The 26,357-nt window shown below is 35.4% G+C and overlaps 1 protein-coding gene across 2 annotated transcripts in view; it reads right to left on the bottom strand.

Moving 5' to 3' along the window:
* LOC127850569 (plexin-A1-like) overlaps positions 1-26,357 on the bottom strand; it is a 314,190-nt gene that overhangs the window by 283,149 nt on the left and 4,684 nt on the right. Inside the window, exons 2-4 of one of the 2 annotated variants that reach the window (XM_052383697.1) lie at positions 7,125-7,248; positions 566-660; positions 43-165 (exon numbers count right to left, since the gene is read on the bottom strand). The exons of the other annotated variant lie outside the window; for it this stretch is intronic. Coding sequence (XP_052239657.1) covers positions 43-165; positions 566-660; positions 7,125-7,152 — 246 coding nt within the window. The 5' untranslated portion in view covers positions 7,153-7,248. The remainder of the gene's footprint in view (positions 1-42; positions 166-565; positions 661-7,124; positions 7,249-26,357) is intronic. 2 annotated transcript variants of the gene reach the window in all.

Genomic DNA, 26,357 nt, shown 5'->3' with positions numbered 1-26,357 from the left:
AACTAACAAATATTTATTTCAATCCATGAAGATTTTACATACCTGAATGCCCACCACACGTACACAGATGCTCTTATTCTGGCCGGAATGTACAACCACGTCAATGTCATAGGAGGTAGTCTCAAATTGAGAACACTTGACAGGGGATTGAACTGCAGCTGTAGTCTATAAAAACACTCACTGGTAAAATGGAATGTCACATGTGCTTAACTAGAGTAAAGTATCCCAATGCTGTGGCTATGTGGTTAACAAAACTATAATACAATATGATTTCATGCAGCTCCTTTCAGATTATATAAATTTCTACTGCTTTGCATGCCATAAGATTATTTGTTTGATCTACTTTGATCAACATTTCTTTTGGCAACTTACCAGTACATACTGGGCGTAATGTTCTGCATTAAATATGACAAACAAAATATCTTGTTTCACACCCTATCAATCTAAATTTCTATAAATTTATAATTCAGATAGCCCGACAAAGCCAGGTCCATATGCTCCAATCTTTTAGAGGGAGGCTTTAAAGTATATTTCTGATTTTGGCATGAGAGTCTCTCTAAATTACCTGATCCGGGCAGGCTGGTGCTGCATCACTGACACGCAGTCCCCGCAACATGGCACCACTTGCAGCCAAACGTACTCTCTGTGCAGCTCGTGCAACTTTAAGTCCAAAAGCAGATCTCTATGACAAGCAGGAAACCAGAATGTGTCAGATTAGGATTGTATAGAAAATTGTGGGCTAATATTATTAGTTAAGCCTTTCCCCATCAGAAGCAAAGTGAAAATGTGCAATCAGCAAACAGCATAAAACCAAAACAGCCTGCAAGCAACTCGCATTCTGTTCAGGTTTTATGCTGTTTGTGGCTAATCAGTATCTAAGGTTTGGAGTCGACGCCTTAAAAACTTGAATCTATTAAGAATGGTCTAAAATTCAAATTAACTTTTTAAGCGACTTCAAATACGTGAAAATACGTGTCTAAGTGGTAAAGGGTTAAACAGCTTCTTACTGTCAGACCCTGAACAGCATGACATGGGGTCAGATAATCAACAATGGAAAACAGATGAGCTCAAGCCCATTATGAATTTACATCATTTTATCTCACAGTGCAGGATGAGTAAGTAGCCATGTGACAAATACTTTCTTGAGTACCATTCTTTTTACAGTATCAGCTTAATAGAAGGAGAACAAGAGCACCGCATAATGGGTGCCAACCCTCGGCTGCCTAAGCTTGTCAGAATTTTGTTTGGCTTTTTTAGAGGTCACAGTAACCTTGACCTTTGACCTAGTGACCCAAAATTGGGTGTGGCGTGTAGAACACATCAAGGTGCATCTACATATGAAGTTTTAAAGTTGTAGTTGGAAGCACTTTGATTTTAGAGGTGTTACGGTTTAAGCACGACGCCTACGGCGGACGGCTGACGGCGGACGACACGACGAGCTGGGAATGACAATACCTCGGGTTATCTCCGAAAACAGCCAAGCTAATAAAATGAGTAGTCTTATTTTGATCAAACAAATTGTGTATCAAGTCCTCACTTTTATGGTAATTCAATTGTATGTCAAGTCCTCAATATGATAATAAGATAAGCTTTGTGTAATTAAGTCCTAATTTTGGTTGATAAGGTTTTTGAGAAAACTCTTATTTAAAAAAAAAATATATTGCAGGACAAGTCTTTATTTTCTTTACTGTCATGCATAGACAGTGCTCATTTTGATTGTTAAGAATTTTTTGTTAAAGTTCTTATTTTAAAAATAGTAATTGTATGGAAAGTCTTATTTGATCAAATCAATTGTGTATCAAGTCCTCAATTTTATGGTACATCAATTGTATGTCAAGTCCTCACTTTTATAATACATGTAAAATAAGCTTTGTGTAAAGTCCTCATTTTGATTGGTAAGTTGTTGAGAAAACTCTTATTTAAAAGAAATGCAGGACAAATCTTCATTTTCATCAAATTCATGCATGACACTTTTCTAAACACTATGTGTCCCCCATATATTTGACCTTTGACCTTGAAGGATGACCTTGACCTTTCACCACTCAAAATATGCAACTCCTTTAGATACACATGCATGCCAAATATCAAGTTTCTATCTTCAATATTGCAAAAATTATTGCAAAACTTAAACCTTGGTTAAAGTTTTGGGACACACACATACAATGACTGACACAATGCCACAATGACAGGCACTGCAGACAGGCCTAAAACAATATACCGCCTATCTTTCGATCCGGGTTGCATAAAAAATTAGGAATGTGAAACAGCATTGTGAGGACTTCAGCAAAACAAATAAACCCTGTAAAAGGTCATGTGTGAGAACTTATTGCTCTCTTGACTTGTTTTTATTCTAATTTTATGAAATCCATCTTCAGAGGTGTGATTAAACTAAGACTGTAAAATAACCAATCTCTTGACACAGTGTTCGGTTGACCTTTAATAAAATAATAATACATAGTTTATGTGCCTTCTTATTAAAACAGTTTTGTGTATAACAAGATATGTCACCTAAGGTGAAATATACCCCAAAGCAGTTTAGAACACAACACCATATGTGCGTGTTTTTGGATCCAACTATGCGTCACGATAAACCAAAACCAATTTGGGTTCAACGATATTGACCTTATAACACAATGTGTTTGTGTATGAGTACAGTGGGTAGCAGTCAACTTGAGGACAATGCATGTTTTTGTTAAAATGATGTAAGATTAGGCAATGCTTAGGCAATGCTTTTCACAAGCCATTCAACGGTCCCTCGCCGAGGCGCATGAATTTGGAAATCAGAGTCTGCAGTGCGCTTGAAATTTACCGATTAGTGTACTAGTATTTTTTCAGTAATTGAATCTAGCCATTTTTCAGATCAAAGCGTAATTTGTGAATATTTTGAGAGCCAATTTACGATCATCTGTTAATTACTTGAAATTTTTTTACCCAACTTAAGCCCACCTAAAGGTGGAGCGTTGTTGTATTGGAAAATCAATATTAACCGATGACAGCGCACGCTTTCCAAGAGCAACAGCACTTGTAGGCATTCAATACATCCTCGTGGAAATAGTGCATTTCATGCATAGTGTTGTCAAATCATTTATTCGACTCATAAAGCGTCTTAACAAATTATTGTTGAATTATACACAACTACATGTATAAATGTTTTGTTGAATTCTCAAATTAGAATAGTTAAATTTGTAATCCGAAATTCGCTTCCCAATTTTAATGTTAATGCGACATGAATTACTTCTAGCTTCAAATGAACAGTGCTTCATGTATTTCGTATTGTTTCTTTGTCTCAATAAAAACACGCACAAACTCTGCAAACCAAATAACGTCATAAGTTAATGTAAAACAATTAGCGTATGCAGGATATTGCCCTCCCTATCCCACCCCTAATGGCCCCGGGGCGTCGGAAAAATATCCTGTGTAAAGCACTGCTTGGTCAACAAAACGAACATAAATGAGAACATTTTGAGGACTAGAGTCCTCGCACTGACAGTAAGTCCTCACACCATTGGTGTGCACTAAAGTCTGAGTCCTCCACAACTTATGATGGTGGAACAAATGATGAATTATGGTATTTTCTTATTTTCTACACACATAATTAACAATAACACAATTTTTTTTAAATACACACCTTCATCATAAGCTAGGAAATGATACAGGAACAGGTTTTGTCAAGTTCTTTCCCTAATGACTTAACTACACCTCAGCATCAGCAAAGTACAAAACAGCTTCTTTCATCAGTCATTTTACACAACACAATAAGCAAATAAACGCAGATTTCGAAACCTAAACGCTGACCCTAAGTTCAAGGTCAGGGTATTAAGGGTTCAAGGTCAGGGTATTATTACATCTGAAGAGACATAGAAGTTATGAGCATTTTTCGAAACCTAAACACAGATTTCGAAACCTAAACCCGGACCCCAAGTTCAAGGTCAATGACAAAGGGGTCAAAATGTGTGTGCATATGTAAATGCCTTGTCAATATACACATGCATACCAAATATGGAGGTTACATCTGAAGCCACATAGAAGTTATGAGCATTAAAAAAAGAGCTGTCTAGGAACGGCGCGCTCGACTATTCGAGTGCTTGACACTATAAAGTAAGCCATCATGGAGAGGGGGTATAATGTGGGTGTGTGGTCATTTAATAGATGATCTTTTAAAAATAAGAAAGAAAAAAAAATTGGGGGGGAGGGGGATTATGGTTTGGGGTGTGCGGGATGGTTTGGGTCGAGTCCATTGTGGTATGTCAGGTAAGTGTTGTTTTGTCAAAGTATGAATCAAATGTGATAATAAATAAAGAAGTTATGGCAATTTAAGCAAAATGTATTAATTTGACCTTGAGAGTCAAGGTCATTTAAAGGTCAAGGTCAAATTCAACTTGCCAGGTACAGTACCATCATGCTAGTAAGAAAGTATTTGAAGTTTGAAAGCAATTGCCTTGATACTTTAGAAGTAAAGTGGATCTAAACACAAAATTTAACAAAATATTCAAAGTTATTAAGAAAAAAAGGGCCGTAATTCCGTTAAAAAGCCAACCAGAGTTATGCAACTTGCCCTGTACAGTCCCATTATGATAGTTAGCAATATTTCCAAGTCTGAAAGCAATAGCTATGATACTTTTGGAGTACAATGAACCAAAACACAAAACTTAACCAAATGTTAAATTATCTAAGTATAAAATGGGTCATAATTCTGTCAAAATACTTGATACAGTTTTCTGCTCTTGTTTATAGATTGGGATCATGTTGGTAAAGAAGTATGCAACATATAAAAGCAATATGTCAAAGGACATAGGAAATATTTGAGGTGGTACGCAAACTTAAACATTGCAACGCTCACGGGAACGGGAACACCGACGCCGGGGTGAGTAGGATACTGCTCCACTATATATATATATATATAGTCGAGCTAAAAAGTGTGACGGACAGACAGACAGACAGACAGACAGACAGTGCGATCACTATACGCCCACCTTCAGGATCATAAATACATCCAGTTCATAAAATCATTTCCACGTTTAATAAGAAATTTACATGAATGCAGACCCTGCTATGAAGTGGATACAGCTACATGTACTGCCCTTAACTTAAAATGGAACTAAATAATACAAACTCAATACTTCTGAAAGATACTATGTACCATTAAAAATTTAAAGCTCCTTAGCTGATTTTGTTCGCAATGTCACTAGTAGAATGTATTCATTTCAATGAGCTTCCATCATCAAATGCTGGGTCTGGAAGCTTTCTTTCAACATGTGTTTATAAACCTTACAAACTATAGGCATTTTCCTGATGTGATATAGTACGGTACCTGTCTACAAAGTATGGAAGTGCTAGATGCAAAACTACTCAAGTTATTTACACTCAAGTTATTTACAGTGTTATTAAAGGCGTAGCCATTCACACATAATCTACTTGGATTTCCTTCACCCGCAAGCTCCTTTCAATTTTTTTAAGCAACTGGCTGAAACACTACACTACTTAGATATGTTGTGGGAGTAAATTACCTCTCACAATATCTTTTTTTAACGTGCCATAATTTTTGGGGTCAAAGACCGAACCTTCAGTTTGTATATCAACAGTTAAGCACAAAACTGACTGTTACAATGACAAATTTTTACAAAATGTATATATAAATTTTGGAGTGGTGAGCCATTAAAACAACTTTCACCGATAACCAACAGTGGTAAAGCCTTCAGTTTTTGATCAGGAGGTTTTAGGTTCGAGCCCTGGACAGCTTAATAATGACATTTTTTCTTTGAGCAAGAAAATTCATCCATATTGCTCAGTGGACAGTATTGAAAATTAGTTCCTTACATGTAACTACGGGTTCTGTTTATAATCAGCAGCAAGACAATATGTAAATACCCGACTCCTTTCATTCATTTTTTACAATATGGCGAATGGTTTAGTTTATAACCGCAAATACATATTGAAATGTCATCCTCTGATGAAATTGGTGTGTTAGAGCACTTAGACCCATACTTGTCCAAACAAGTGCGGTTTTAGTTAAATAAATGCATACATTTTGCCTTATTGGATAACTACCTATTTCTTACTCCTCAACTGATATATTACTTGAGGACACAACCATAAAGAACAACAACAAACACTTGTTATTATGGAAATCCATTATTCGACTCCTGAGTCGTATTACCTTTCAGGAGAATAATACCATTCACATACTGTAGTTCAATTCAAATTATTCAAAAATGATCCAGGTCTGCAGCCTATAAAAATAGCTTTTTTTCTCGAAGGATAAGGTCCTATGCTATAGTTATAAAGAATTTCGTCATCCCTCTCAATATCCCCGAGTGCATGGGAAAAAAACTCTCCTGCATCACGACAAAGCTAGTAATGCTTTATCACAACTTCCATTAATGAATCTGTGTATGAAGTTTTAAAGAAAATAATTAAACCATGAAACATGAAAAATTATATTTGAAGTCCTCACATTCACAATATATAGAATTATGTGTTGAGTCCTCATTTTGTTAGTAACTATATAGTATATTTGATGTAGAAATTTAGAGAAACAAGCAAATTCATTGAATTTATATCCCCCGCCAATATGCTTCTGGACACAACAGTGCTATATTTGACACTCAAAAAAGCATTTTTTCAAGATACAAAGGGCCATAACTCCCTTATTATCCGATGGCGTACAATGCCATGTGGCGTGCATCATCCCCTTATCCATATATATATTCATACCAAGTTTCAATGAAATCCACCAAAGCACTTCCAAGATATGGCTCAGGACACAAAAGTGCCAGACGGACGGATGGACGGACAGCCGGACGGACGGACAACGCAAAAACAATATCCCTCCGCCTTTGGCGGGGGATAAAAAATGAGAGAACATATTAAGCAAGAAATGTATTCTAAGTCCTCACATGCACAATATACAGAACTGTGTGTCGAGTCCTTCTTTTGTTAGTAATTTACTATTGTTTATAATAACTTGCTTAACACGTTATAAAATTCATGTCTTCTGGTGCATCTGGGGCATCAATGATAACCAGATTTTGTCACAACTTCCATAAACTTACATGTAACTGTCCGCTATGAAGTTGTACTTGAATGATTGCATATGAGCATCATAGATTATCTCTCGCCAGTACCTTGGTATGTTTTGTTGTTTGTGAGCATGTCAGAATGTAGGTACTACTACATGTACGATGTTGAGCAGAGTTCTGGGCCACCGTTACATCATGTCCTCTAATGGTGAATCATTGGCATCATCTCCTGCATGACAGAATCGAAAGCCATGTTACATGTATACCACAACATTAATCTACATAACTATCCATATAATGATTGTATTCAGGACATGATTTATAAAACATTCTTGCCAAGAATTGTATGTCAAGTCTTGACTATGTGTATTTTAATAAAATGTGTCATGTCCTCATTTTGATTGATAGGAGTTTTTTTGCAATTATTTCTTATTTTCAAATGAGAGCTGTGTTCGTGAAACACAATGCCCCCTACTGCGCCGCTTTGAAGCCATATTTTTGACCTTTGACCTTGAAGGATGACCTTGACCTTTCACCACTAAAAATGTGCAACTCCATGAGATAAACTTGCATGCCAAATATCAAGTTGCTATCATCAATATTGCAAAAGTTATGACCAAGGTTTAAGTTTTGGGACAGACACAGACACACACATACAATGAGAGACAGGCCAAAAACAATATACCCCCGATCATTCTATCCGGGGGCATAAAAACCTAGTTGTAGGGCAAATCATCGTTTTGATAAAATATATTTTGTATCAAGTCCTCACTTTTATGATAAATCAATTGTATGTCAAGTCCTCACTTTAATAATAAAATATGTTTTGTGCAAAGTCCTCATTTTGATTGCTAAGATGTTTTTTGAAAAAGTTTTTATTTTGAAAAAACTAACTGTAGGGAAAGTCATCGTTTTGATCAAATAAAGTGTGCATCAAGTCCTCACTTTTATGATAAATCAAATGGATGTCAAGTCCTCACTTTTATAATAAAATCAGTTTTGTGTAGAGGCCTCATTTTGATTTTCAGATTTTTTTGGCGAAAGTTCTTATTTTGAAAAAAAAACTAATTGTAGGAAAGTCTTATTTTGATCAAACAAATTGTGTATCAAGTCCTCACTTTTATGGTAATTCAAACGTATGTCAAGTCCTAACTTTTATAATAAAATAAGCTTTGTGCAAAGTCCTCATTTTGATTGATAAGGTTTTTTGAGAAAATTCTTATTTAAAAAATATTGCAGGACAAGTCTTCATTTTCATCAATGTCATTCATGGCCAGTCCTCATTTTGATTGCTAAGATTGTTTTGGATAAAGTTCTTATTTTGAAAATACTTGTATGCAAAGTCTTATTTTGATCAAATGAATTTTGTATCAAGTCATAACTTTAATGGTAAATAAATTGTATGTCAAGTCCTCATTTTTTAAATAAAATAAGCTTTGTGTTAAGTCCACATTTGGATTGGTTAGTTTTTTTCTAGAAAACTCTTGCTAAAACAAGGCTTTTGTCAAGCAATATGGTTCCCAACCGGCTCCAAAATTTGTCAGAAATTCCACCATTATTTTTTATTAATGGTTGCCATAGCAACCACAATTTTTGACGTAGGAATAAAATGAAATGACGTGCATCATGTCCATTTTGCCATCTATCCATGTTGTTGCAAGTTTCATGAAAAAAATATTAAGAACTTTTAAAGTTATCGCATGATCCAGAAAACCACCATTTTCAGCAGTATTTCTAGTCTATTTGTCTGAAAATTATTCAAAAGTGTGACGCACGTTAAGAACCATTTTATCATATAGTAATTCTACCTTAACTATCAATTCAATTCACAAATCTGAAGTAATTTAAAAACAAGAGCACCACATAATGGGTGCTATGTGACCTTGACCTTTGACCTAGTGACCCAAAATGGGTGTGGCGTGTAGAACTCATCAAGGTTCATCTATATATGAAGTTTCAAAGTTGTAGGTGGAAGCACTTTGATTTTAGAGGCAATGTTAAAGTTTTTTTAAAGTTTTATATTAGAGGTAACAGTAACCTTGACCTTTGACCTAGTGACCCAAAATTGGGTGAGGCATGTAGAACTCATCAAGGTGCAACTACATATGAAGTTTCAAAGTTGTAGGTGGAAGCACTTTGATTTTAGAGCCTATGTTAAAGTTTGATATTAGAGGTCACAGTGACCTTGACCTTTGACCTAGTTACCCAAAAATGGGTGTGTCGTGTATGACTCATCAAGTTGCATCTACATATGAAGTTTCAAAGTTGTAGGTGGCAGCACTTTGTTTTTAGAGCAAATGTTAAGGTTTAAGCACGACGCCTACATCGGACAAGCTGGCTATAACAATAGCTCGGGTTTTCTCCGAAAACAGCCTCGCTAATAAAAATTATGTTACATGTAGATAGACATTTGGAAGATCTAGAACATCTATTGGTTGTGAAAAAGTTGTTTGATTCCACTGTTAACTTATGACCAAGAGTAATGCTCTTTGTAAACCCTACTGTAAACAGTTTTTGGGGTCATTCCAAGTCAAGTTTACACAAAAAACTGACTTTTTTAAAAATTATTATTTGTTACAGTTGATTATATTTTCAAAATGTGATGTTGTTGTTACGTTGCAGTTTTTTCAACTTAACTTCTCAATTGAAAGAAAGAATGTTTCATGCAATGTAGACTCGACATTTAGAAGTTTTTTTACCCATTAAATACCTTGTTAAGGAGGGAAATAAACTGTATATTGTACACGAGCTGTCAGAGGACAGCGCATTCGACTATTCGAGGGCTTGACAGTATAACGTAAGCCATCATGGGGTAATCAGGGTAAGTGTTGTTTTGTCAAAGTAGGAATCAAATCCGATCATAAATATATAAGTTATGGCAATTTAATTAAAATTAAAATAACTTTGCCTACACAGTCCCCTTATGATAGTTAGTAAGTGTTGCAAGTATGAAAGCAATACCTTTTATACTTTAGGAATAAAGTGAACCTTAAACACAAATTTTTACAAAATTTTCAAATTTTTTAAGTACCATAAAAAGGGCACATAATTCTTACAAAATGCTTGATACAGTTGTCTGCTCTTGTTGATTGGGGTCATTTAGTAAAGAAGTATGCACAATATTAAAGCAATATGTCATGGGACATAGAAAATATTTGAGGTGGTACGCAAACTTTAACATGGATTTATCAATAATATGCATATTCTAAGTGGAAAAAGGGCCATATTTTTTATAAAATACTTGATACAGTAGTCTGCTCTTGTTTATAGGTTTGGGTCATGTTGGCAAAGAAGTATGCAAAATATGAAAGCAATATGTCCAGAGATATTGAAAATATTTGAGGTGGTACGCAAACTTAAACATTGTCCAACGCCGAGGTGAGTAGGATAGCTCCACTATATGACAAGCTTGTTGAAAATATCAACATGTAATATCTTTCGAGCCGGGGGCATAAAAAATATATGCATAATATCTGAAAAATACCAATGCAAGATTATTTACTGGTAATAACTGAGTTTTAGCTCCTATCCAATATATTAGTTTTAAAAAATAAATAAAACAAGGGACAAAATTGTCACAAAACCAGGTTTTCAACTCAAAGTGTGACCTTGACTTTAGAAATATCAACGCAATTCTTTCGCACGACATACCCTCAGCCTCCAATGATGAACAAATGTGCCAATTGATTTTAAAATCTCACCATGAACAACATAGTTATGGCCCGGACAAGCTCATTTATGACCACTTTTTACCTTTGAACTCAAAGTGTGATCTTGACCTTGGAGATATTGACGTGAATCTTTGGCGTGACACACCGTCCACTGATGGTGAACAAATGTGCCATATGATTTTAAAATCTCACAATGAACAACATAGTTATGGCCAGGACAAGCATTAGCTTATTACGCCCGCTAGCCCGCCGACATTCGCCAATCTAATAACCAGTTTTCTTCGAAACCCTGGATAAAAATCTCAAACAGCTGTTATGCTTACTCACACCAGGTAGTGACTACTTAAATTAATTTACATTATCAAAGTTTTATACATGTAAGAAACTCAGCTTTTTGTCAATGATGGTTAAATAACACGAAACAGTTAATAATACATTAAATTTTGACATTAAGCATAAGCAGTGATTTTTCTTCACATTATATTTTACAGCCTGTGCCTTTTTGATTCGGGAAAAATGCGATAAACCATTGGGAAAATTAAAACATTATTATAACGATTATAAATAACAGTTATCAGTATACCAATTGTTAATAAGTGCATATATTTAACTTCTTTCTAAGATTCATATTATAAAACTGCCAGAGAATTAAACTTCTGTATGACCAATTGAATTTATTTAAAAGTTTGACTTATTATATTGGATTTTTTTTTTTTTTTAAACTTTTTGCCAGCCTGTAAGAGGCTGTACTTTTGGAATAAAACAACACTGATAGGAAATATCTTGCATTTGTATTAGTTCTAAACATAGTAGGTTATGGTATTATACAATACTCGATGCATTACTTTTGTTAGTTTAGCACTGTTAAAATTAGTAATTTAATGAGAAGTTTAAGTTTTGTCAAGTAAAACAAACAACGTAACTTGGTAATGAAAGACAAATAAGAAATGCGTAGTAAACGTTTTGTATTTCAAATAAAAAAGTCAATCAAATCCAAGTAAAGTTGTTGAGGTCCGGAAAGTTTCTTCACTTTTGCACTTATGTTAAGTTCATGTTTTTGGGGCATAATTGTACACCTTGAACTTAGCCATCAACAGTTTGAACTAGTAGATAGGAGGCGTGTACAATTTATATTAGACGCATTCTTTTTTGTCGACTTCAACGGCGACACTCAGTTGCATGTTATCTTGGCTTTTTTAACGTAATCAATACCAACAAGTTTATTGCAGATTTTTACCAAACATAAGCATATGACCGGTAACATTTCACATCCTGATGTAAATGCGGCTGATATACAGTACAGCCAACATGGAACAAACATATTTCTCAATCCGAAGAGTCAAGGTGCAACGAGTCGATGTCGAGTCGGCCGATAGAGCCGCGTCAGTATGCGGCGGCACGTTGCATTTCGACGCGATGCTTCGCATCTGTCCGCCAAGGCAAGCCGCTATATGACGCCAAGTCGATGCGCATCATAAAATAAAAATCTTTATAAATTTTAAAAGAGCAATTATACATGTAACAATATTAAAAATCATAATTAATTTAATGTAATCTATGACTGCATACTTACAATTTTTCTGTCGCTACTCATTACCCAATTATCCCGTATATTCCAGTATTAAAGCAAAATCTGGTAAATATTTACAAGAAATGTGCTCCAGAATTTCAAGAAATACAAATATTTGCCTTTTTTATTAAGTATCAAATAAATGTTGGCATTTGTTTCTATTTAAAGATGTGATGAAATAAAGTCCAATCAGGGCGGGTTTTTCCCCAATGAGCACGCGTCAACCTTCTGAAGTGATGCTCATGTATTCATACAACACAAAATACACCCACACTTTTCATGCGACATTCTACATGTCTGCATAATTTTCGAGCGCTTTTTTTAGATAAAGGATAAACACTGTTTATTTGACGCTAGAATTTAATTGTTAATGTTGCGTTAGCATTAAAACTCGGAAGCATGTTTCGGATTGCAAATTGAATAATGCTAATTTAAGACTCGAACGAAACATTACAGTTATGCTTAATTAATTCAACAATAATTTGTTAAAGCGCATTTTTTGTTGAATATATTTTAGGACGTGCTATTATATAACTTGTCTATAAAGCATTATATAAACATAATATCCGCTTATTAAAACGTGAAAATAATAACATGAAAGTAGCGTAAATCTAGGTTGCGACGCTACACAAATGCACATGTAGGTGTTTATCTTTTAACTCTATTTGTGTACGTATGCAGAGGATTTATGCCGCGAAAGTACGCGAGGTAAATTCAGACTCAGCGTTAGTGAGCGGATTGATGTTGAGTGCCTGGGCGATACGCCACGTGAAAACATGAGGAGGCCGCCGAGTACTAATAATTCTGGCTGTGGTGTGACCAAGGTTTATGTTTGTTCCGCGTTGGCTGTAATGTAAATAAGTTACTAAAATCATCTGTGATGCAATGACTCATTGTCATGGGGAAAAATTAACATTTCCATTTGTGTCTTTGGCCGACGCGACAAGACAGACCAACGCCGCCATTTTTTTACAATAAACCAATCTAGTAACGCACAGCGTTATAACAGTCTATTTTGTAAGGGGGCAGGGAATATATTTTTTACCAAATTTCGAGTTCTGAGAGGCCGCAAACACTCATATCCATTTCATCAAAACAGAAAGTGACACAGGAAAGTCTCATAGTGTCAGTGTCATAACAAAGGCAACATGCATTGAAAATACACCCAAAGAAAAGGCTGGCTTCTTTTCTTGTAAAACTATGGTCCTTGATGTTTCCCCCCACCAACCTAATTTTTAATAAAAATTGAGAAATTTGACCCATTTGGCACAGTACATTCAAACAGAATGCAATCCTAGTTTTAACTTAATTACTCATTTATTTCATCCCTGTGCTGTGTTTATTTACCTAGAAAAGAGTTTCAATGTTTTTTTTCCAAAATGATGAGACATTCTTTCTTAAACCTAACACAAGAAATAAATCTTATAATTTCCTAGTTGATATTTAAAGACCATTAGTTATCCCTACCCTAAAGTTATGTAATTTTCACCCCCTTTCACTGACATATCCCCTGCCACCTAAATGAGATATAGGCTACATTAAGCTAAACCATTAAATGAATAGGTGCACTGCAAAATTGTTGCTGCTAAAATGGCGCAAAATACAAATATTTTTATTTCGTTTTAAAATTTATAGGTGCAGCAAATCTGACTAACAATTAATCAATTTGTTGTGGCCTAAAGCCAGATCCATTTTTGTATTACATTCTTTCATGCGTGGCGCCAGCTCCTCATGCGTGCAACGCATGATTTTCTTATTCATTTGCTATTAGATATTGTCAAACAATTGCAATTTGGTGCATACACGAGGTCAGAACTTTGCAAATCTTATTTGTTAGCATAAGGTTATTGGTTCTGTCCAAAAAAGAATGCAAAACCTGATTTTTCATTGTTTTCCCTTCATAAGCTACCAACCATGAGTAAAAAAAGTATGTACCCTTTTTTAACTAAAAATTTGTGGTCTCTACGTTTTATATTATATGAAAAGGGTCAAACGACTGTCTAAGATCTTTCATCACATGTCATTGAATTATAAATTACATGTGAAATACAGAAACGAACCTGTTTTTAAAACGAAAGCGCGTGATAATTATTCGAGCCACCTGCTGCTAGAACACTATATAGCGTTTTGTGGCGGTTTATGTATTGTTCTTATGAAACATTTGAAAATATGGTCACAAAGTTCAGATAATAAGCATAATGAGTCACTGACCAAACGAGATCACAGTCACAAAGTTTAGATAATAAGCATAATGAGTCACTGACCAAACGAGATCACATGTTGAGATGATGATGTAAATCAGTTGGTGGAGTACAGATTGTTCCCGGTATTTTCACACGAAAAAATGTTAGGGGTTCTACTTTCACCAACAATGACGAATATAAGCAACTTTGAGCAATCCATGTTTAGTATAAAAAGATTATTTCACCATTAACAATTTTTCGAATGCAAACAAAAACATGACATTAAACATCGTGTATCAAAAATATAGCTTGAAAATAATAAATGTAAAAAGAAAACTTACAGTATATTCACAACAATCGCTTTTAACTGGTTCACTACGACGAATCTCTGCGACGTTTTTGATATCACTAAAATTGAAAAAATATCCTCGACGTATGTTGATTTGCGGTGTTAATGTTTTGCATTCAAATAAGCAACAAACAAAAAATAAAGCGTTGTTTATCATACCTTGTTGAAAGATACCCATATTCCACTAGTTAATGGAGCATATTTATTTTCTGCAACACCAACATTGTAATCCATGTCAACAGTTGTTTTAACAACACGTTTTCAGTCTCCGCCATTTTGACTAGAGTGTAAGTCCTCGCACTGAAGTTAAGGTCGCGACCTCTGACGTCATGCATATATTACACACTGGACAACTACATACAAGACGAGGACCATCATTTGCATATATCACATGAAGCGGGGTACCAAACTATAGCGAATTGCCATACAGGCGGGAAAACAAGGATACCAGTCGATTTTACACTTTTCAAGGTCACGTGACAGTAGTAAACTGTGCGTAATATGTGTATGAGTACCATGGGTAGCCGATAACTTGAGGACTATGTAGTTTTAAGTTTAAAAGATGTAGGACAACAAAACGAACGGAAATAAATGAAAACTTTCTGAGGACTATAGTGTAAGTCCCCTCACTGCCCGCCAGTCCTCGCAACGTTGGTGTGCAGTCAAGGTTGAGTCCCCACGTTGATAGCTATACAAACACACACACACACACACACACACACACACACACACACACACACACACACATACACACACACACACACACACACACACACACACACACACACACACACACACACACACACACACACACACACACACACACACACACACACACACACACACACACACACACACACACACACACACACACACACACACACACACACACACACACACACACACACACACACACACACACACACACACACACACACACACACACACACGCACACACACTGAATTCTAGCAATGGACATTAAGAACATGACAACAGATATGCAGAAATTTGAGCTATTCAGTATCCACATTCTTAGTTCATTTGGCAAGGGATAGTTAAAGACTATTGCATTTGTAAAAAGATTATTATTTTTTATAACAATAAATCGCAGACTGAATCACATTCTTAAACATGAACTAAATAGTTATTTTATCCAATTAAATTTTAGTACAAACTTAAAACAACTTAACATTAATGCTGAAACAATTATGGGGGTCAAAGCGCAGTCATGTACTTGACACACTGCGATAGGTGTTTGTCAGTGAACTTCTTTGTTGACTGAAAACAACAATATTATCATTGGTCAGCTATGACGTGCGCATGTCATAGCTATGACGTGCGCACGTCATAGAGACCGTTAAATAAAAAAATTCCTATGTCCCCTTTATGCCACCGTAGTTAACTGTGTAGCACTAAATTTGTATAATTTTTTAAACTTATAGTAATTAAACACTTTATTATTTTGATTAAACTGGCTAATATCTATACACTATATAGTTCCTGTTAATCCATGTCGGACACATGTCTTCATTTTATTTAAATTTGTTACAATATTTTATTAAAGCAACTGTTAAGTATTTTGGCTGTAAAATTGGGCTTATATGACTGCTCAATATGCCAAAAGATGACATGGACATGGAGGTATCATAAATTGTGTTAAATGACCAGACACTAGTCTACCACATGTGGTTTATCCAGGGACCCAAGTATAGGTTTCTGAGTTTATGACACCACGATTTCTTTGTCTGGACAGTATCCGATCATAGCGAATAATCGGTTTGTGATGAACAAAGGGGCAATTAAACACCAGGTTAAAAACGCTGAAACAAAAAGTATCAAAATTGGAGTGAACAATTAAATAGAAACAATTATATTTATCAAGATAATTTATTTAATGTGCAACAATGTAAGTGTTAACAGACATATACAGGTTCAAATCAGTTACTATATGCTGCGTACATAAAAATCGATGTATTTCTTGTTTGTTTTCATCCTTATTTGTGTTCGTTCATTAAATTTAATTTATTCTGAAAGCATTTCCATTTCTGAGTATTTGGGTTCTAAAACATGGTCGCGAAGATAAGCCATGTATATACATTTTTGTGGTAATCACAAACAGACGCTCGAAGATTGTGTTCCATTCCCGAGTTCGTTGTCAGTAAAAACAATAAATAACAACAATATAATCGTTCCAAAATGCATTCCCTTGCACGCTTATGTTTTATTCATACATAATAAGTTAAGTTATATTTGATATAATGCATGATTATCAATAACACGATGATTATGTAAAACAGGTAATATACTTTTCAGGTTTAATAGGTAGTGTTCATGAAATAAGAGGTTGTTTCACTGATTTATTGGCTACTTGCCTCCGTTTCTGGTAGTTATAGTACTGTTGTGTGCATTACAGTTTTTCGTCCAAGTGACCTTGACCGCTGGTAGCCATTACAGGCTTATTTTGAATTATGCATACAGGTATTTTGATTCATTTGACAGCATTGCTGTTCTTATACTTGTTTTTTTTTTCACTCCAAACAGCAGCCTCCCCAACCAGCCAAGGCCCACTGTTCGTCCAAATAGTATCATGCCTAGAAATTTTCATATCTATGGTTGCTTACTAAAATTCAACAAGTGGCGAATTCCACAGAAATGTACTCGTACTTAATCACTGATATACTTATGTATTTTGCTTCTCTCATTATCTAATGACATAGAGACGAATCCCGGCCCCGAATACCCATGTGGTTCATGTGGTACCGAAGTTTTTGAAAATGATTTAGCCATAGAGTGTGACACATGTTCTCACTGGTTCCATATAAATTGTCAGAATGTTGATTCAAATGCATACAATGACATAGTAGCATTAGATGTGTCTTTCTCATGGGTATGTTCGATATGTGATTGTCATAATTTCTCGAGTGGTTCATTGCACTCGTTGTCGTCCCTCTCTTCCCATAACAGCTTCGAACCACTAAATGATGTTACACAGACCAGATGGACTAAAACGCTGACGGCCACCAAGCCTGGACCTCAGAAAACACCCTTTAAATAGTACCCAAAATTAAATGTTATATGTGTAAACTTTCGGTCCATAGCAAATAAAAAAGCAGAATTCTATGCCTTATTAGATAATTATAAACCAGATATTGTTGTAGGTACGGAATCCTGGTTGACCGAAGATCATAAAGACAGTGAAATTTTCCCAAAATCTTTAGGTAATACCCTATTCAGAGAAGACCGAAGCAGCAAAGGTGGAGGAGTCTTTATATTTGAGACAACTAAAACCTAACTGTGAAATACTCTGGATTAAAATTCATTTAACCTCCTGTAAACCTTTATATATTGCAGCATACTATCGACCAAAAAGAAGCTGATGTGTTAAGCTCAGAAGAATTTAGGAAATCCCTAGAGCTAATCACCAACATGAAAGGAAATGTTTGGGTACTTGGAGATTTAATTACCCCAAATTCTCCTGGGATACAGAACACATACCCCCAATAAAACCTGGATGTAGTAATGTAAAACTTTATGATGACTTTATTGACTTGCATGCAGATTTTAACCTTACTCAAATGGTGACTTAAAACACAAGAGGAAACAACATCTTGGACCTTTTCCTGACCTCTAATCATACTCTTGTTAACTCTGTAAAATCTCTTCCAGGTATTTCAGACCATGATATTGTATCTTTTATTTCAGATCTAAAACCAAAAATAACAAAACAGAAACCCAGGGTTGTACCGCTGTATAGAAAGGCAGACTGGGATTATTTCAAAACCCATATGCAAGGAGTGAGTCACAGGTTTCTTGAAAACAGTGAAAGTACCTCGGTAGAAGAACGTTGGTCAATTTTTTCAGATGAGATATCAACTGGTATTAAACAATTTATTCCATCAAAAACTATAGGTACAAGAAGATCGTTACCATGGATTACCTAACCGATAAAACGACTAATGAGAAAAAGAGATAAACTTTATTTCAGACTAAAAAACAATGGACTTCATAAGACCAGACAAATGTTCCTAAATGTTAAAAACCTTATCAAACGAAATACTAAAATTGCTTATAAGGAATATATCAAGTCCATTTTAGGCATTGAAGACCCTGACGTTCAAGAGAACAGATCCATCTATAATCCGAAGCAACTGTATTGTCTCTTTTGAGCCAACAATTCCAATCCGTTTTCACACCTATATCCCCCCTTACCCTTTCACAATCATGTCTCTCTTTTTTCAGAAATCTAAATGAAATTTCATCTTCATCTTTCAGAAAATTTCCAACAATGCCAAAGATCACATTCAGTGTCAATGGGGTGCAGAAGTTGCTATCCAATCTTAAACCAGACAAGGCAGCAGGTCCGGACAACATCAAACATGTTGTTCTATAAGAATTAAGCTCACAAATTGCTCCATTAATTACCTTCCTTTTTCAGAAATTCTCAGACTCCGGAATTCTCCCGAAAGTATGGACATCTGCAAATGTAATACCGCTGTTCAAGAAAGGGAACAAAGAAGACCCAACAAATTACAGACCTATCTCTCTCACCTGTATTTTGTGTAAATCCTTAGAACACATACTTTCATCTAATCTTTCAGCTCATTTCAATAAATATAACATACTTGATGACTTACAGCATAGCTTCAGAGAAAAGCGTTCCTGCGAAACAAAACTTCTACAACTCATTGATGACCTGGCACGAAATATGTCATCTGGACAACAAACTGATCTAATATTGCTTGATTTCAGCAAAGCGTTTGACAAAGTAAACCACCTTAAACTGCTATTCAAATTACATGAACATGGTGTGGATAAAGCTACTCTCTCATGGATCAAATCATTCCTTATAGGTCGTACTCAACGTGTTGATCTAGATGGAGAAATATCATCCGAAGTACCAGTGACTTCCGGGGTACCACAAGGGTCTGTGCTTGGTCCGTTACTTTTTCTTCTCTTTATAAATGACTTACCTCAATCTATTACTTTTCAAGTTTGCTTTTGTGCAGATGACACTGCCGTATACCTTACAATAAACAAAATGCATGACTGTCATACTTCTTTTAATTACAGATTGCATGGACAAATATATGAAACTGTTGACAATGCAAAATACTTAGGCGTGGACATTTCAAAGGACCTTTCCTGGAACACCCATATAAATAGAATTAAAAATACGATAATAAATCTCTTGGTTTTCTCCGCAGGAACATACAGACAAGAAATTCCAACATTCGCCAGCTCGCATACAAGACCATAGTTAGACCACAGGTTGAATATGTTTCTTCCGTATGGAGTCCTCACACATGACAAAATATACAAAAAAATGAAAATTTACAGCGTCGAGCAGTCCGCTGGGTCAAGCATAATTATTCCCAATATGACAGTGTCACCTCCATGCAACAGGAACTTGGTTGGCAGACCCTATAAGACAGACGATATGACACTTAATTAATCATCTTTTTCAAAATTATCCAGGGTTAAGTGGCTGTGCCCCTACCATCATATATCGAGAGACCCACCAGATTCACTCGTCACATGCACCTCCTCTCCTACATACAGATCCATACCACTGCAAATTATTATAAGTTTTCATTCTTCCCAAGTGCTATTGTGATGTGGAACAACCTCCCTGCCACTACAGTTTTTCATCCTGATCTTGAAGAGTTTAGGCAGTCCCTGCCTTCCCCTTCAACCCCTTGAACTCCGGGAAACATGATTTTATCAGTTTTTAACCTTAAATCACTTCACGTCACCCATACTTTTATCTTTCTCACTTTTTCACTTCTAACACTTTTATCATGCACTGACTGCGCACCTGTCAATAATACCTGAAAGGGGAGTTTAGACAGTATTGATAGATATATAGACTTTGTATACATACAATCGATCTATTTTGTTTTCATCCTTATTTGGGTGCGTTCATTAAATTGAATGTATTCTGAGTATTTTGTTAATAACATCCTACTCATGTATTTGTTCTTCATAGTTTATTTCAAGGAACTCGTAAAACGTCAATGACATCTGGGTGGGGACAGTTTGCATGGAAGCCTGTGTGCTCAGTTATGCACTTTTCCCCTGTGTCTTTCATCCTCTCCATCAGCTCTGGGTACTCAGTGCAGCATTTGCACTCAATCTGCATACGATACGGTGTGCAACATGAACATGTTCACCTGAAAATACAAAATATGGTTGATTGTCAATTCAGAAATTCTTTACATTCAGAACTGGTGCAAGTATCAATTCTGTGTGGATATTTATTAACCATTCAACGTAGTCATATTCCATATTCAACGCGCTCGTAGTGTTGAATTAGAATCAACGAATTTGTGTTTGTGTTTTTCCCGACATGTGTATTAAACAAATGAAGAAGTTATATATTTAACAATCCGTATCCCCGAACATGTGCATTAAACAAAATAAGAAAGTTATGTATTAACCAATCCGTATTCCCAACACGATGGACATCTAGAGCATCGGCAAAAAATTCCTCGCTGCCCGAGTTAGATTTAAAAAATCAGACTGACTGTCACTAAATTCCGGATCATACATGTAAGGTCCAAAGGAAAACTCTTCATAATCACTATCATCTACCAAATTGTCTTACTAAAGATGAGAGCAAATCCATATCCGAAACCCTATAACGCCGGTTCGTTCTTGCGTACATGCGCTCTGCGCAGAGGTATGATTGACGTCCCTACAGAATTGAATGAAAATGGCGAGTGGATCGGAATGTGTGAAAACTTGCGACTTTGTCATATTCGTTCTCGCTAATTACACCGCGATTGAATCGAAGTGATATGCAAAAACGTTTTTATATGCATTATATTCAATGAATAAATAAATGGTGTTTACGGGTTTTACAAAGCATAGCATTTGACCTTTAAATATAATGGACGTTAAGGCCGTCAATTTTGCTAACTTTAATATCTTGAAGTATTTTTCACGCGTTCATGCAAACGTTCGAAGTTTCTCTAGGCATTCGGTCTTTTCCGCTCATTATTAATAGTTAACGGACTAACTAGCTTATTGTTATATTGAGCTATATTATTGTTTTAATGTCATTTTTTTTTCGAGATTAAGTAATGGTTATTAAAATATGGACCCTAACAAATGCATGTTTTATAGTTTATAGTATGCTTATGCTCATTTATTTAGTCATGCTTTAATGGATATATACCCTTAAATATATTGCATCATATATTCAACTGTGTAATGCAGAACACAATCATCACGTTAAAAACTTTTTTTTTAATTTTTATTTTTATTTTTTTGTAGTAAATTAAAAAGCAGAAAACACGCATGATTAATTAAATAATGCGAAATTAATGCTGTGCCAGTATTATGAACACGTTTGAAATAAGGTCTATCCCTCTGTGATAGAGTTTAATCGAAGTACTGACAGTACTGGTGTGACGATGCTTTTGAGAAGGTGGATATAAAAGCATCAAGTTAAGTTTATCTACATCACCACAATCACCACAATTGTGTATGTTGGTACGAAACAAAAATTGGTACAAAAATTTTGCGAAAAAAATTTGGGTATGAAAACAAATTTGGGTACGAACAAATATTTTGGAACACAAAAATTGGGACCGAAACAAATTTGGGTACGAACAAAAAATTAGGGATGAAAAAAAAATTGGGTACGAAAAAAAACTGGGTTCGAAACATTTTAGGTACGGAAAAAAAATTGAGGGAACGGGAAAGTAGTACCTGTGGGGAACTTGACCCACACTCGCACATGTTCGGCCCTTTCCGTCAAACATCAGATAAGTTCCTCGAAGGCAATAGTATAAATACACATTTCGGAAGCGGTAATGCGGTCCTACCTACGCGCGTCAAAATGTAAGCGAAATATGTACACAAGTCTGTCAGGAATGATTGAATTAACGAAGAAAATCGTGTATTGATGTAAGTTTTTTGAAGAAATGTGCAGAAAATATATTAAACAAGAGCTGTGTTTGTGAAACACAATGCCCCCTCTGCGCAGCTTTGAACCCATGTATTTTACCTTTGACCTTGAAGGATGACCTTGACCTTTCACCACTCAAAATGTGCAGCTCCATGACAAACACATGCATTATAAATATAAAGAAGTGAAACTCCAGCTGCTGGAGCAGTATTGAATTTTCATTAAAAACAATTAGTTGGTCCTTTATTTAAGGCAAGTCGAATTTGGAGTTGCTATCTTCAATATTGCAAAATTTGACCTTTGACATTGACCTTGAAGGATGACCTTGAACTTTCACCAATCAATATGTGCAGCTCTATGAGATATTGATATATGTGCAGCTCTATGAGATATTGAAAAAGTTATGGCCAATGTTAAAGTTTTCGGACAGACAGACAGACGCTTTATATTTGACATTTGACCTTGAAGGATGACCTTCACCTTCACCTTTCACAACTGAAAATGTGCAGCTCCATGAGATGCACATGTATGCCAAATATCAAGTTGCTATGTTCAATATTAAAAAAGTTATGGCCAACTGATTTTTCTTGTTTTAATACATTCATAGATCAGTTGTGGCCTCTGGGTAATGACCAATTTTTGCTTACTTGTCCCAGGGTTGGCATATTGACAGGTCAATTGAGTATTAACCGGGCCGGTGGTAAATTACCTGGTTAAAACCGGTCAATACTGGTCATTACTGGTCAATACTGGTCGATTGAAAATTGTAGCATTTAAACATCACAAAGGAGCTATTTTATATTTATCAATAATTGTTATGTATTTTTTTTTAGTTATTTATTGTAAAAAAAAATCTTTAAAGCTGTAAAAAAAATACTGCTTTATTATTTATGGAAACGGCCTCAAATACATAAGGACTAAGGCAATATCTTTATCTCAGTGTATCACATCTGTTATTAAAGTATTATTACTATTGTAGTTACCATAGTATTTCACTTATCTATTGATATATCTATTTGATAAGCAGATGGACAAGCAGAACTCTTGTGTTTTCTAGGGTCATGAATTTGGCCCCTAAGCCTTAATTGGTCATAAAATGCATGCAGTGTTATGTAACTTATGTCTCTGATATTGACAATGAAGCAAATCTGCCCTAAGGCTATTTCATATCACTCACACAACAGAGATTACTTGCTATTCATTTAATAGTTACTTCTTATTTGTCTCATTTCTGTTTTTGGAGTGTTTTTTCCTTTCATATTTAAAAGTTCAATTGGTATTCAAATGAATAAGCAATCAAAGTTCTTGATTTTGACAACAAATAATGTTTTCCAATTGTGGGTCTACTCTAGACTCTTCTTTTCAATTATTTTTTTCTTTTAATAATTATTTATTATGTCTTTTATTTTTATATCAATGGAAAATAAAAGATTTTCACTATTTTGTTTAAAAAGTATTTAAAGAAATCTAGGCAAGAATACATGAAAAGTAAGGGTCGTGTCGAAAAGTGCCATTTAAGGCCCTATTATCAGTTTTGGGTGCCCCAAACTGTTTACATGTGTAGGTGAGAAGACTGTGGGCACAGTGGGGCATGATGAACAACTCATACACTGTAATGGACAGGTTCTTGTTGAATCAAGCACAGAATAATCTGAGCATTCATAATTCATTAGAATTGAAAAAAAAGTTCAATCGACCAGAAAAATCCAATTGACCAACTTTGACTTATTTGCAAAATTTTGAGAGATTGGCCTACTTATTGCATGAACAGGTATAAAATAGTGGGTATTAATAGCTTAAGACATTATTGGCAACATGTCTGTTTAATTTATATTATCAATATTGTTTAATTAGGCATGGACTATTAATCAAAATATGGGGTAAAGTTCAATCGACCAGTATTGACCAGTAATGACCACTTTGGGAGTATTGACCAGGGCAGTTTTAACCGGTAAAAACCGTCGGTTAAAACCGGGGCGGTCGATTGGTGCCAACCCTGCTTGTCACACCCTTAAAACTTTCCACACGTCTATAATAGCAAATCTGGATTTAGACGATCTTCAATGGTACATTTCAATTTTAGCTCTGTTACAAGAGTGCTGGTAAAGTCCAGTCACATATTAAAATTTAGGCCATGTCAGAATCAAAGTGTCAAAGACAAATGAAAGATGCGTTCATTAATTATTGTCCAGTTGTTTACTACTGCTGTTTTTATATAATATGACTGGTGAACATCATGTAAGAGATAATTCACATTATGATTGTATATCAGGTTTAGCAACCTTTTAAATAACAAAGTTTCTTAGTTTTCAATGTCGCTTCTGGGGATCAAACCCGTAGGGCTTTTAGGAAAATTCTGAAATTTTCGATCCCTCGAGAGCAACCAAACCAAAAATTAAGTCAAATATTGCCGACTTGGTTTTTTGAGTCGGTTATGAGGGATAATGGAGCTTGATTGGTCATTGTCGGCTCTGGTACTACTTACATGTACCCCGGGTACTCTTAAGTATACTTACATGTACCCTGGGTACTCTAAGTATACTTACATGTACCCCAGGTACGGTAAATAAACGTAATTGTACTCGGTCCATATAAGACTGTACCCGAGTTGTATTCGCGCCCAAAATCCGATGTCGTAAAACGCGCGACCGATTATCTTAAACACACTTCTCTTCAATAAACACTGCATCAACATGCTTTTTGAGTATGAGTTCCGATAATATAGAGGCCATTCTACAGAAAATTGACATAAATGTGTATATATATTATTATTACAAAAAAAATAGTCGACAACGACTGATTTAGGGTTAAATTTCCCGGGTACTTTTTAGTATATTTACCATACCCGGGATACATGTAAGTATACTTAAGAGTACCCGGGGTACATGTACGTTGTACCCGAGCCGACAATGAACAATCGAGCGATACTGGAAGGTGCAACATCTCTCACGCCCCCTAGCATCGCCTTTAGCAGTATTCACTTCTCAACAGGAAAGTGCTGGAGTCATTGATTCCGTGGGACAAGAAAAACAATTGATTAATGTTCGAAATAAATAATTTGATTAATGACAATTCTGTTATTTGAGCCAGGTCACAGGAAAAGCGCAGTCAAATCAGTATCCAATTAAATTATTTGTTATTGTCAGCTTTTAAGCAAACAGCTTTCAAGCGACTGCTGGCTGATCTAGATCCAAACTGGCCACAATCGCCTTAATGTCCCTTTTACTGTGACACAGTTCATTTAACTTTAAAATGATAAAAAGTACTAACACTAAGAAAGAGTACTAACCAGTAAAGAGTTTGAAATCAATGTTGAATCTCAGGACAGCTTGGTGATCTGCAAATCCCCGATGAAATGTTGATATCGGGTATCATAGTCATTCAATAAGTCGCACAATTCTCGAATACAATTTATAAAGCACAATGTGACTTATATTGATAACTAAAAATACCAGTAATCAGTATGCCAGTTTTGCCATGTCAAGCTGTTACGATCCAGAAAGTCCTCCATTCACATCGAGTATATATCCTTCGAATTCCAACTATTGTTGTCATAAACGGAGATTTAGTAAATAAATTATTCATATATCCTAAATGACAGTTTCCAAATAGCGAAACAAGCCAATGTATGCAGTAAGAAAGTTTTGAATCG

Source organism: Dreissena polymorpha, chromosome 11, assembly GCF_020536995.1.
Source record: "Dreissena polymorpha isolate Duluth1 chromosome 11, UMN_Dpol_1.0, whole genome shotgun sequence".
NCBI classification, from domain to species: Eukaryota; Metazoa; Mollusca; class Bivalvia; order Myida; family Dreissenidae; genus Dreissena; species Dreissena polymorpha.
The sequence above is the reverse complement of the archived record's forward strand: the minus strand, read 5'-3'. Positions and strand labels throughout refer to the sequence as shown.